This window comes from Suillus clintonianus (assembly GCF_016758775.1).
Source record: "Suillus clintonianus strain FC179 chromosome Unknown DEU56scaffold_25, whole genome shotgun sequence".
NCBI classification, from domain to species: Eukaryota; Fungi; Basidiomycota; class Agaricomycetes; order Boletales; family Suillaceae; genus Suillus; species Suillus clintonianus.
Window position 1 is genome coordinate 295,298 of NW_024539249.1, and position 13,500 is coordinate 308,797.

Below are 13,500 nucleotides of genomic sequence, written 5' to 3' on the forward strand. Positions count from 1 at the left end.
GATATACCTGCGTCCGTCATAAATCCTCAGTTGTAAATCAATCATCAATTCACAGATATTAGTGTACTGTCTGAATCACTAAATTCAAAGGTACGCAGCGCATATTTCATTTTCATGGCCAAACGATCTGCAAAATTCTCGGGGCGTTATACTTTCACAATCTAGCATTGAAGGCAAAGGCATTGATATGATATGATGATCTATAGCTATTACATGACAACGGTATGACTATTCTGCGGATTCTGAGTCTACACGGTGATGATCAAGTCCCTCGATGTAAGCTTGTACGTCTTCCAGCTGTTGCTCAAGCTCTACATTGTCTCCGTCTCCCTCCTCTCTATCCTGTTCATGTGGCACAGCTTCGTAGGGAGAGGCACACGCAACGTCAATCCGACCTACACGACTGCCAGGGTTCTTTGGCCCACTGTAACCAGGAAGCTGCATGATTTGCTGGATGCGCCAAATGTGACGTGCGTTGACGGACCGAAGCTGTGTCCAGCGACGCTGGAGTTCGGCTGCAAGGGGTGGGTCACTGGACTGAAGTTGTGCGATGGCATGGGGGTAATCAACGGCATCATCTCGCATCTTTGTGAGTAAACGTCCGAGCTCGACATCCAGCCGACGAATCTCTTCATTAGCACGTTGGTGCTCAAAATATTGCGTGGACGCGTGTCGGTAAGATGGGTTGGCCCAACTCTTTGACTGGATCTCCCCATCTGTTTCCCGTAACAAGTCAAATTCGGCAAGGAAAGAATACTCTACAATCTGGTCCCATTGTAATGGGGGGCGGGGAGGGCTTAGGAGAGCGCCGTATTTGTTGTATCGAGTAAGGGCGTTTCGAATTGCATTCGCACGACTCTTGAGTGCCTTGGAGATTTGAGTGCGAAGCTTGTAACCTACAAAGACAAGTGTTAAAAATGCGAAATCATAGTGTAAAGCCCTACCTAGACCACTCATTTGTAGCTTAGTCAACTCAAGCAGACGCATGACGACAAGGCGTTCAACGTCATCTACAGCCTTGTGGAAGAGCCGATTGGTAATGCGTGACTGTGCCTTCATCCGTTCGGGGTGGTCTGGACCCCATCTCGAGTCCAGCGCCATTTGATGTTCGTAATGCGTGACAATCTCCAGTTTCTGATCACGTTTGTTAGTAGCATTCGCATGACGGCGGCGTATGTCGCCAGATTCCTTCGTAGAATAATTGAGGCGTAAATCGAGCTCGCTGAACGCCACACGCGCAGATTCATATGAACGCCTTACATAGTCATAGTATTAACGTGATCTGTCCACGGCTGAACAAAAAACTTACTGGGCTTCGTCATACTCATTCAATGCTCTTACATAGTCAACTTCCACGGTGGATTCTTCCTTCTTGCGAGCGAGGCGTTGTAAAACTTGGTGCTCATCCTTAAGATCATCTTCGAAGTTGGGCTTGATGGTGGCATTTGATGCGTGGAAGTTGGCGAGGAATATGCTTGTCGTAGAGATGATTGTCAGCGCTTGGACGTAATTATTATAGATGAAGTCAGCTACATTCGGGGTTAGCGTGGAGTCCGCAAAAAATGATGTGACATACATAGGGCTGCAAATTTGTCCAAATCGGCAAAGGCGAAATGTTCGTCAAGCGCTTGGTGACGGTGAAAATCGGTGGCGTTGCGAATTTGGGCTGCAAGTGCATTAGATTCAGAGAAGACCCGTTCACAGGTCTCGAAATCCTCCTTCCCCGCACCGACTTTATACTTCGAATGATGCTCAACTTGGCAAAGTCGGTTGTGGGCGTGTCCGTGGAAGGCGGGCACAACACCCTGCAGGTTTAAGCGTTTTGCATCGTCAGCGAGCGAACTCCGTTGTATAATCTTTTCGAAGGCGCATTTGATATCATACCCGTAAAGAATATTGCTGCCAAAGACGTCCATAAGCTTCTTCACACTAGCAATCGGGTATTTCATCCTGGCAATGTGTTAGCCTGCATATCAAACATTAGATAGGTGGAACCGAAATACAATTCGCCGCTTCGGACCATATCGCAAATTGTAAGGAGAAACCCGTGCCGGCATACTGTGACAAAAATCCCTGACTTCTTGAATATAGCAAACATCTTCTTGCGTGATTCGGGCGCTGCATTACGCCAGCGGTCAACGCATATGGTGGGTGGCTCTGCAGAATCGTTCGAGTCCGGTTCGTCTATCCACGGATCGTCAGGGTCACTAGGTTGTTGCCGAGCAGGTTGCCTAGCTTGACGTGCCCGCGCAGATCGGACTTCATCCTTAAATTGGTCAACATATGACTCCGTGAGCCAGATGGATGATAGCCCTGAGCGAGGGTCAAGACGTTCCTCACCGCTACGTACTGCGGGATCAACCAGTTTGGCTGAGTTGTTCCCATCACATGCGCACAGAATCGAGAAGTCCAGAGTCGGCTCATTGACCAGCTTGTATTGGCAAGCTGGACAAGAATTCAGCATGCGCCAGTTCTCTGTGTCACGTCCAAGGAACTTGTCGAGTCGGCTATTGATGCGACGATGTATTTCGAGATACACGTCGAATGCAGTGCGCATCTGTTCGGCTAGGTGCCGACGATAACAAAGCTAGGGCAATATAAGAATATGTACAAGAGGATGACAAAAGACTCACGTTATGCATGAAACAAAGCATCTTCGCGGCAGCGTGGATGCTAAACCTTGGGCATACCCGATGACTTTGTCGGAACACGTCAAGGGTACGGATGGTAATCGCAACCGTTGGGCGAGTAGGCGAGCTGCCTATGCAGCCGTTATGAAGTAAGGACACGTTGATGAATGGGGAAATGGATCTGAAAGTTTGGACACGGCGCTCTAAGTGAATGTTAGATATGCGAACATTACTGGAATAGACAGCGCACCAAAAAGATCAACAACTTCAATTGAAAAATTCTCTGCCTCGTTGTCAGAGAGTGGAGGTGGAGTGCAGTTTTGCTTGTACGTCAGAAAAGCATTGGTGAGATCGTCGTATTGTGAGGCCCACTCCGCTACGAGGTGTGCAATCCGTCCGCTGCGATTGCGGGTGTCAAGTCGTCTATTCATATATTCAGTAAGAGGAGATTGTGCGCAGAGATAAATGGAGGAATACCGTGTCTTTGTCATTGTAATAGTCTCAAGCTCCCGGTACAGCGAAATTTCGTCTCCAGCATGACTTACTGAGAACCCTTCCTCACCAGGAGGAGGGACCATAGAGTCTACATCCATGAAATAGGCGGAGAAGTCGGTGAGGTCGAAATTGTCCGACGGTACTTGCGACGACATGCTTGGTCCACCACTCTCTGCGCTTAGCAAACGCTCACGCTCCACCAAAGGAAGTTCTGGGAGACCGTCAGTGGAAACAGAATGGAAGTACAAATGAGCCATACCTTTGAGGAGAGCAGAGCGAATTTCACGGGCGTCCTGTTGACGTTCGCGAATGGCTCCAGCACGCAATGTTTTGGCTTTGCCCCCGCCACCAACATGAACAACGCATCGTCTTGAAACCCCGCCCAGAGAATTGCGACTGGGGGGCATGGGGAACAGAGGCGTAGATGAGGTGTAGTGAGTGCTAGCAGTAACAAGGAGGTTAGGGTGTTTCCCACGTTACCTTGTTGATTTGTTGCGGGGGCCACGTGTGCAGAAAGCAGAGCCAGGCCTTCGTGCGTTGATATATCAGTAGAGTGAGGCCTGTAGTCCTCGTGTACTGCCCCAAAATGCAGAAAGAAATAGTAGTATTTGGCGGGATATGAGAGCTCATCGTGGTAAACGATGAGCACGTTGTTTGGCAGCATTGGCGGCATTGTTTGTATTGGCGTGGTGGCCAAAACGGGCATGGGAAAGACATACCGGAAAGAGAAGTAAAGGCTGTTGGAGAAAACACGCATAAGTGACTGAAACCAGCTGGGGCGCACCGCTGGGGCGCACCGCCGGTGCTCCATACGAATGCAGAGGGACTTAATTAAGTGGCAGAAAGAGTGCCGTGAGGCCACTTAACTAATTGAGATATGTGGGAATCATAGGTGTTATATTAGCAGTGTCGCCATCACCAGCAACATCCCTAGCAGAGGAGGGTGAATATAGCTTTGAAAGCCTGCTTACAGTGAGATCTTTGTCGAGTGACTTGGGCATGACTAACCTGAAGCAAAAGGGTGCTTTTGAAGAGGCCCTCCTCCAGATTGTCCTGATCCGCTGTGTATTTGTGATACAAGAATGCCGGCCAGGACATTTCCGTCATGACATAGCTGTCTGCGCGATCCCTGATTCCTGCTCTGATGCTAGCAGATAGTTAGTGTCAGGCAAAATCTCAAGTGAGGTGCTTACATTGGGCTATTCCAGTCTAGCTCAGTCGGGCAAAGTAGTCTACCACATACATCACTGACAAATCCATGGCCGTGTTTGTCCTCGGAGTCGACCGGACAATCAGGCTTCAATTCACAATTGATCCAATCAGCGGCAAGGCTTTTGAGCTTCGGGTTTTTTTTTTTTTTTGGAATCCTTGTTTATTGTCCTGTGGGGTGGGGCCCTATGATGGACGTTACATGTTGTATGGTACTCTATGTTTGTAAGTCGTGTACGGTGAATTCATATCTCTGCAATGGTCCAGGCTTTTTGGCGAGGACGATAGAGCCATCTTAAGGCATCTGGGTGTGGGTGGTACAGTTTGTTTCCTGGTTGCGATCTTTCTCATTCTCATTCTCCTTTTTCTATCTTCTTACCTCGCTCCTTTCCTCTCTCTCCATCTCCTTTGGTGGCATGACATCTCCGAAGACCTGCTCCATCCTTTTCATTCTTGCTATGTACTTGAGCGTTGCTTTTATTCCTTTGTCCTCGCTGAGCAGATATTTGATGTTGAGTTGACACGGTCCTACTTCCATGCTGAGTGTCGCGCAGTGCCCTGCGAACTTTGGACATGCTAGGAGGAAGTGGTGCACTGACTCTTCATGTGATTGGCATTGTTGGCACATCGCTGATGGGGCACTTGCGATGTGGTGGAGGTACTTGTTCAGCGCGATGTGTCCAGTGCATAATTGGAAGAGTAATGTTCCGTGTTTCCTGGGTAAGTGCTCGATCTTCTTCGCGAACTTCTTGGATGGTGCTGATTGGTCAATCATCTGCAGTCGGGTATACCGGGGGGACGATTTCATGATCATGATGGCTTCTTCCTTGATCCTGGAGTAGAAACCTTGCTTGAGGGCAGACTTGCTTGCGGGTAGAGTTGCTGGTGTGCCGTCCTTTGCTAGGAGTGGCTTTGGGAGTAATGGTGCATCTGACGAGTTTCCTGCAGCTGCTTTCTTCGCTTCTGTGTCCGCAGCCTCGTTGCCCGGGATTCCGGTATGGCCTGGTGTCCATCTAATAACAAGTTTTCTCCCATTGTTGTAGGGTAGCAGTTGGCGCAGGTCGTCATGAAACTTGTCCGCCAGATAATGGCCTGGTTTCGACTGGAATGCCGTCGTGGTGCAGATCACCGCCTGATTGTCGACTCCCAATGCCATTGTCCCTCCCTCATTGCCCCTCTCCTCCCTCAGCAGCTCAACTCCCAGTATCATTCCTATCAGCTCTGCCTCATACACCGTATTTTGCTCGATGCCTCCTAAGTGTAGGTGTTTGCTTCTGATCACCTCGTCTCCTCTCATTAGGACCGCTGTGAGTAAGGAAAATAGTAATGCTAACTCTGGGGAGTTGCAAGAATATCTACCTCGAGAGGCGAGCTAGTAGTTTCGTCCCTTAGGGGATGCTACCGAGGCAAATCTCTCTAAAATGATGAGAGGAATCAAGAGATGACTGAGGCCTGAGGATGTGCGAAAGCGCGCGGAGATGCGCAGCCAGAGCGTGAGAAGCGCAAGTAGCGCTGGATATGCGGAAGGATGTGACCGAAGTGTGAGGCGCGCGAGATATAGAGAATGGGTGGCGCCTGACGAATGGGAATTCTTGAGGAAACTAATGAACTAGTCTTCACAATAATAGAGAGAGGATAGACAAAAACAGTGATGGTATTAGCACTCTTCTCACAACTAGACAGGAAAACTGATAGTGAGTCCTAGTAAGGGAAAAGGTAAAAAAAGGTCCCCCTGAAAACCTCTGAGTCCTTTAAATATGTAAGTCACTATGCGCGCTCTCAGGGTATTGGGACGTAAGGGAAGTGGATAGGTAGCGTGGAAGCGTAAGGGAAGTGGATGTATGTAATGTGGTGTGTAACAGACCCTGGATGTGGTCAGCGATGGTAATAAGAGTGGGAATACGCACCAACGGAGCCGGTGTAGAGAGTGATATCTCTACAGGCTCGTATTCCCCTATTCCACCATCGCCCTCATCACTATCCTTAGACAAGTGCAAGCCTATAGAGTCGCAAAGGGCTCGCGCGGCCACTCGCGCTTTACCGCATAGTGCGTGCTACACGCGCACCCCTTTCTGCATAGAGGTGCTATACTCGGCACATCCTCCCATGTCTTCCCATGTCCTGTCTCATCTATCCGGCTCCATTGGTGCGTATTCCCACTCTTATTACCATCACTGACCACATCCAGGGTCTCTTACACATAGCATTACATACATCCGCTTCCCTTACGCTTCCGCGCTACCTATCCGCTTCCCTTACGTCTCAATACCCTGAGAGCGCGCGTAGCAACTTACATATCTAGAGGACTCAGAGATTTCGGCAGTCACTTTACTTTCCCTGACTTGGACTCTGCATTTGTTTTTCGGTCTAGTCGTGCTCCAAGCTCTAATATCATCACTGTTATTGTTTATCATCTCTCGGGCTTGTCTAAGACTCGTTTCCATATTCTCCGAAGCATTCCAACTGTCAGCTGCCGCCTACTTCCTTATCTTGCACATCCTGCGCTTCAGTGGTACTCTTCCGCATACCACGCGGCCCCAGTGCCTTTCTTGCGCTTCCAGCGCTTCCGTCGCGCATCTTCCGTGCGCCCTTCGCATCTCTTAGGCTCTAGCCATCTCCTTGATCCCTCTCATTACTTGAGAGATTGCCTCAGTAGAATCCCCTAAGGGACGAATCTATTAGCTCGCCTCTCGAGGTAGATATCTTTGTGACTCCACGGAGTTCACATCACTATTTTCCTCACCCACACCGGATAGACAAGACAGGACATGGGAAGACATGGGAGGATGTGCTGAGTATAGCGCCTATATGCAAAGGGGTGCGCGTGTAGCGCGCGCTATGCGGTAAGGCGCGAATGGCCGCGCGAGCCCCTTGTGTCTCTATAGGCTTGCGCTTACTTGTGGATAGTGATGAAGGCGATGGTGAAATAGGGGGGTACGAGCCTGTAGAGATATCACTCTCTACACCGCCGCGCCTCCCACTTTCCCTTCTGTTGCGTATCCATCTGAGTACACCCTTAGGTCCTCCGTGGCTTCTTCGTCCTCCTTTGCCGCTCTCTCCTTCGTGTCCGCTATTCTCGTGTCTACGTCCGGCTCCCACTTGGTATAATGCCGTACCGGTGCGATTTTCTCTATCTTGGATGGATCTATCTAAAATTCATTCATCAGTTTGTGAAGCGGTGAGGGATGTAGCTTTGAGGTGTCGTCCCCTCGAGCACTGTCAGCCCCCTGCCTAAGCTAAATAACAGCTCAGTAGTATACAAATAGTTTGTGATAGTAAAGAGTACCTTTTGTAGCATATACATGAGATCCTCATTCTCCAAGTCTGAAGCTTTTGAGTGAAACCATGGGAGGGTGTGATTAAGGGCAATGTATCCGATTTGTAAACGATGCTGACTATGATGACAAACTAGTGATCAGCAATCATGAAGCACAGGTGAAAAAAGACATACTCGACAGTCATATCCTCATCCTCATCCAAATCACACCTCCTATCATTCTCGGATATTAAGTCTTCGATGTTATCAAATAATGTAACGATCTGTCTGATGGCTCTTCCTTTCGATATGTAGTAGTCCATCTCTCTAAAAATCATAGTGAATGAACAGAACTAGGTGTAAATGGCGCTCATACCTTTTTTTGACCGCATGCCCCGATTCCAGTACCTGTAACTTTTCTTCTAAAGCAGTGATTTTCCGCTTCTGATGAGCACTCTCAGATGTCGCTACCACTAGTGACTGTGACAATTCCGGAGGCTCAGAGACGTCCTCCATTGCCTGAGACATGAACTTCCAGGGCGAAAACACGACAAAAGCCAAGTTGAGCCTATGGAAGAGGGTAGGAGATGGGGGACAGGACTCGCCAAGTTGAAAAAAGGAGCACCTGCCTTATATGATGGCCGTCTAGCTAAGGGCAAGCTGCCTAACACATATACCTATAATGGAAAGCATCAAATAATCTTTAAGTTAGTGCCCAAATTTGTATGCCCAAAATGTACATGTCAGGAAAGCGCATTGACATTACATAACACTGAACGCTGAAAATGGGATGCGGGACAAGGGCGACATGCTAAAATCAAATTCCTACTTTTTGAGCGACTGTCAGTTTGGAATAGTGCAAGGAATATGCACTTAGCCCAGTGTTCATTTCCCATGTTCGGCTGGTCCAAGCATAGTGAGTGAAAACCCTCAGATAATGTAAACACTACATTGCGCTGGACCAGCTTACAACACAACTTGAATGATGGGAGTGACGATGCGCACAAGCAAATCCCAGCTTCAGAGAACTTCAGGTTCATTGAAAGTACATCAGTAAACTCACACGCTCTGTACAGAGCTATACAGGGCCGCACAGAATGCCAGGCCCACAGCCTGGTCCCCTTGTGACAGACAGTAGGGTTCTGAAAAATATTTGAACAAGTCTGTACAGTGTCCCACAGACATCACAGAAGGCACTGCTTGTCCATAACTCGGACCAGAATATTTGAACAGGTCTGTACAGTGCCCCACAAACATCACAGAAGGTACTGCTTGTCCATAACTCGGACCTTGGCATGTTTGTAGATTACTTTCCCCAGTGCTTCCCAGTAGTATAGCACACCAGTAGCACAGACAAATACCAAACAAATGAGATCATATTGCAACTGACAAAGACGGCTTACAAATGTGTATCGACATGCAGTAGTAATAGTACAGTCTGACGAGCGACAGGAGAAAACGTGAAGCTTCAATGCCTGCGAGGAAATATGCCACTCTGGAGAAAACTCATCTGTCCGGTAGTCCAACAGAAAATTGTTCAGAAGGTTCAGCACCTAATCGAGTACTACCTTCAAGTGCTCGTGCTTTGTTTCCAAGCCATAGCCACCATCAACCTTCAAGCCTTCTGACCTAGACGAAATGGCACTAAAATCAGCATCATAACAAATGAAAGACTCGGAGGAACACTTACCATCCATATGCGGCCCAGTCTTCAAGTTGCTCAATCAGTTTGGGGCCATGATATTCATCCAATAAAATGGACTCGATCATCGCCATCATCTCTTTGTAGATTTGTCCGTATTCCTTCACAGTGAATTTGGGGAAAGTCTTGCCGGTACCGTTTGTTGAGAAGCCAAGGAGGACGCAATCGAACTGCAAATGTAGGAGTCAGTGACTTTATTAATCAACTTTTTTTAAAAATACCGCGGCGGAGACAAGCGCTAAGGAAGTTATAGGCACCTGTTTGCGAAATAGATCTGGCCTTCTCCGAGCTAATCTGTATGATCCAGTGTAGTAGAATAAAACGACGGCTTCTCAGAGCGGTGGATTTGCCCAATTATTAGTCTTTCCCTGTTCTCGTGTGTCAGCGCTGCGAGGGATGAACAAAAAATATAAATAAAAACATTTTTATCAAATCCATCCCGCAGGAACAGAGAGTCATGACATAGTGTTTTTGCTCTAATTGTGACCCATGCTGGCCGTTCCTGGGCGGGTATCTCGATGGGGGGATGAGGTCTAACATGATTGGGGTCAAGTAAATAACGACTTTCTTCAACTCAGACTGCCAGGTCGCAAGATCATCATAGAGCTATGATAGGAGGTGAGCAGGCTTGTACAACGACAGGGACGCACTTACCAGCCTGGCCATGTTAGACTGCTGCGCAGGCCACACACCTATGCTAAGATTGAGACCTTGGAACTCAGGAACATGTGAAAACTTACCACTTTCTACCTGCTTCCCGTTCTTCTCCCACTCAATCTTGAGGGCCGACAGGACTCCTGTTATTGACTTTGGTAAGTCCCCCGCCAGAGTTGGAAATGGGTTGGTTAACGTGTGCACTGTGTGACACTCTCCCTTTGCTTCCTCCAGGAAGACTTTCCAGCCGGTACTGTACCACCTGAGTTGCGTGGGCCTTGCTTCGGATCGTGATTGAGGAACTTCGTGTTGAACTTCACGTTGAATATTGATCTCAGATTGCTGGCAAAGTGTTTCGAGGTACTCGGGGTCAGGGAGGCGGCGCAGACCATTTTTCTTCTGATGTTGCTCGAGGACATTATTCTGCTTCTGGGGTTGCTCAAGGACATCATTCTGTGTCCGTTTTGGCTTGGGCTTGGGCTGCGCTGAGGTGAGATTTGCTGCTGTGTTGACTTTGTTGCGTGAGTACCAAACATTGTTCCTCAGCTGCGCTGAGGCCTGACTAGCTGCTGCATGGCCTTCATCCTCGTCGCGTGAATACTGGAAATCAAATTCAGGCGTCAAAGCACGTGGGTTCGGAGGGGGCTGAGGGGGCCATTCCTCAGAAAATCCTGGACGGTGTATTATCAATCAGTGAGAGAAGTATGTGAGTAGAGCATGGAGATCGCCTGCTGTGTTGACTTCATTGCGTGAGTACCGAACATTGTTCCTCGGCTGTGCTGAGGCCAGACTAGCTGCTGCATGGCCTTCATCCTCGTTGCGTGAATACTGAAAATCGAATTCAGGTGTCAATGCACGTGGGTTCGGAGGGGGCTGAGGGGGCTGTTCCTCAGTAAATCCTGGACAGTATAGTATCAATCAGTGAGGGAAGTACGCAAGTAGAACATAGAGATCACCTGGATGAATTGTGTGTCATCCATGAACTGCTCCCCAGTTCCCAATGTCAGCATCTCCATCACTGTCTTCATCCTCTGCTCCAGTGTCTTCTTCCACTGAGCTCTCACCACTCCCATCCTCAACGTCTGATGTATCACTCAACTCAACAGACTGTGGAAGCCTTGGGAGCGCGGCAGACTGAATAAATGGTGGATTGACATACTGGGTGGTGTTCGAAAATGTTGGCACAGAGCATGTATTTGCGTCAAGCGGTGATGCCCGAGTGCATAGTGCTGGGTCTATGAGATGCTCCGGAAGCATTGCGGGTGCAGCAGGCTGATTGACAGTGGCATTAAACCTCGGCTCCAGATGCGCACTCGCGGGTGCAGCAGACTGGTTGACAGGCCTCGGCTCCAGATGTGCACTCACGACAAGTGATGGTGCTGAGGGGAGTGTGGCTACATACAGATTGTAGGTGACTGGAATTGCCTTGTTTCCAAATGGTACCTGCTCAGACCTGGCAGTTGCATATGGGTTATTCAAGGCGAACAAGTTTGGTTGGGCGTCGGGAGGCACAATTGATCTTTGAGCTTGGGGAGGCTGTGATGTGCCATTTTCACATTGTGAGTTGGATGCCTATAAAATAGTAAGATAAATCAACCTAAGGAGAATAAATCTTACCTCGGATACATCCATGGAATTTGCATCAGCTGGGGCATATGGAGGGGGAGCGGTAACCTAAGAACTGGATTAAGTCTTAAGTAACCTCCCATATAATATTTTACCTTTCTGGACCTGCGGCTCTTGTGAGCATCAGGGGCTTGTGGGTTCCTTGGAATGTCAGCGCCAAGGGATGTAGAGCCTTTCAACACCTGTTTGCGAGCTGAGGCATCAAAGACTGAATCAAGTTTTTCTAGTTGCGCATTTCGTCCGCCTGTCCCTGCATTTGAATGACCAGAGTGTCTAGGGCCACTGAGTTCACCCGAAGGAGCAGGGCGACCATCAGTAGCTTCTATACTCTTTGGAGTTCATGTCTTCTTGACTTGTTCAGCTGGAGGTCCATTATCAAGATCTTGAACCTTTCTCTTGCCCTTAGACTTCCTGGGACTGGCCATTGGTGTGAGGGGATGAGAGAAGGCTGGAACACATGAATTTGTTGTCCAGACTCACCGCTATTTCAATCCCTGCTGTCCAGACTTCCGTGACGGAGTTCGAAGCATCTGATCCTGTTTTTCGCCTTTGAAACTAAAAATCAGAGCAAGGCAGACAAATTGAGCCTTGCACCTCGAGGCGCACATGTAACATGATAGAATGGCTTGAGAGTCTCTTGAATGAAGAAAAACTGGACACCTGTATCAGATCTCTTCCCCCATGTTATGGTCTACATCACTTAAAGAATGGATGGTCCTCCTTGGGTCAGATTGGAGGAAAGGACCAGACACATATGGCACACATTTTGCTGGGCTTTATAATAGGCAAAGTTCCTAGATGGGATCATCAGCTACAGGTCATTACTCAACTTCATCTATCTGGCTCAATATCCTTCACATGATGATACACTGGTGTATATGAAAAAGGCCCACAAGGATTTTCACCATCACAAAAATATTCTCTTCAATCTTGGAGTTAGAGAATATCTGGACATCCCAAAAATCCACTCCCTTCTTCATTATGTTGACTCTATCACATGGTTTGATACAACCGACAACTACAACACAGAAATGATGGAGTGTTTTCACATTGACTTTTGTAAAGAGGGATGGTACACATCAAATCACCACAATGAGATGCCTCAGATGATATCCTGGCTAAGTATAAGGGAAAAGGTGATTTTTTTTAAAAATATATTGATGTTCTTTACTTAAAATATATATCATAGGCATCTTCATTCAAGACCTATCTCAAAATGACCCTGGAAAATGAGGATGAGAATTCTCTTACTCTAGATTCAAAGATCAAAGCATTCTCATCACAAAATATCCAGCCAGGAAGAACCAGGTCATTCAATAAATTATGGAGAAACATACCTGCTCTGGCTTTCAATGCAATCTGACCTACTTCATCAATCTCTTTAATAATAACAATATTGCTGGTGGACGACTTAGAAATGCCTCCCTTCCATACAGCTCTTTGGATGTCTATCACGGTTTCAGATTTAGTCTGAATGATTTAGGCGATGAAGTTGATTTGGACCTAGGGAATGAGGAGATAGATAGTGTCAAGGCTAAACCTAAGAGCTTAGGAAGTGCAGCCAGATTTGATACAGTTGTAGTTTTGATCAGTGAGGCTTGTGAATCTACTGGATTACAAGGTAAGTGATATAGTTTTGTTCTTAAATGCTTGAGAATGACTCTATCATTTTAGGTGCTAGGATTGGATGTTTAAAAGTGATTTTCAGATTACCCACCAAGCTCTATGATTTCTGGACAGCACCATCTATCTGGCCTTTTGAGCCATTGACATATGTAGAATAGTTTGCTAAACTGAAAATAGCTCCTGAGCTTCATCATGACATGTATCTTGTGACTAATTCTGTACCATTAGCTGATAGTCATTCACCTGGAGCCATTATAAAGCTTTTGTAAGCTCGCCACTTATAAATTTTGTGTCTATTAATA

The 13,500-nt window shown here is 47.5% G+C and overlaps 4 protein-coding genes across 4 annotated transcripts; 1 reads left to right on the forward strand and 3 right to left on the reverse strand.

Moving 5' to 3' along the window:
- Nucleotides 1-228: 228 nt before the first annotated feature.
- On the reverse strand, nt 229-3,532 carry DEU56DRAFT_755015 (uncharacterized protein; the record flags this gene model as incomplete). The annotated part of the gene is made up of 9 exons (XM_041349878.1): nt 229-896; nt 945-1,255; nt 1,310-1,529; nt 1,577-1,950; nt 2,004-2,587; nt 2,634-2,761; nt 2,881-3,053; nt 3,108-3,336; nt 3,385-3,532. The coding sequence occupies 9 exons, from the start codon at nt 3,530-3,532 to the stop codon at nt 229-231; spliced, it is 2,835 nt and encodes a 944-aa protein (XP_041209865.1).
- A 3,762-nt stretch (nt 3,533-7,294) lies between these two features.
- DEU56DRAFT_911420 (uncharacterized protein) lies at nt 7,295-8,118 on the reverse strand (the record flags this gene model as incomplete). The annotated part of the gene is made up of 5 exons (XM_041357288.1): nt 7,295-7,479; nt 7,552-7,570; nt 7,621-7,729; nt 7,786-7,917; nt 7,967-8,118. The coding sequence occupies 5 exons, from the start codon at nt 8,116-8,118 to the stop codon at nt 7,295-7,297; spliced, it is 597 nt and encodes a 198-aa protein (XP_041209866.1).
- Nucleotides 8,119-9,143: 1,025 nt separating this feature from the next.
- On the reverse strand, nt 9,144-11,997 carry DEU56DRAFT_911421 (uncharacterized protein; the record flags this gene model as incomplete). Its single annotated transcript, XM_041357289.1, has 11 exons — nt 9,144-9,219; nt 9,281-9,462; nt 9,514-9,586; nt 9,831-9,898; nt 9,947-9,984; nt 10,033-10,617; nt 10,738-10,845; nt 10,966-11,518; nt 11,564-11,620; nt 11,668-11,901; nt 11,962-11,997. 11 exons carry the CDS (start codon nt 11,995-11,997, stop codon nt 9,144-9,146), a joined length of 2,010 nt encoding a protein of 669 aa, XP_041209867.1.
- Nucleotides 11,998-12,185: 188 nt separating this feature from the next.
- On the forward strand, nt 12,186-13,356 carry DEU56DRAFT_870824 (uncharacterized protein; the record flags this gene model as incomplete). Its single annotated transcript, XM_041355662.1, has 4 exons — nt 12,186-12,297; nt 12,371-12,708; nt 12,902-13,097; nt 13,247-13,356. 4 exons carry the CDS (start codon nt 12,186-12,188, stop codon nt 13,354-13,356), a joined length of 756 nt encoding a protein of 251 aa, XP_041209868.1.
- Nucleotides 13,357-13,500: the final 144 nt, after the last annotated feature.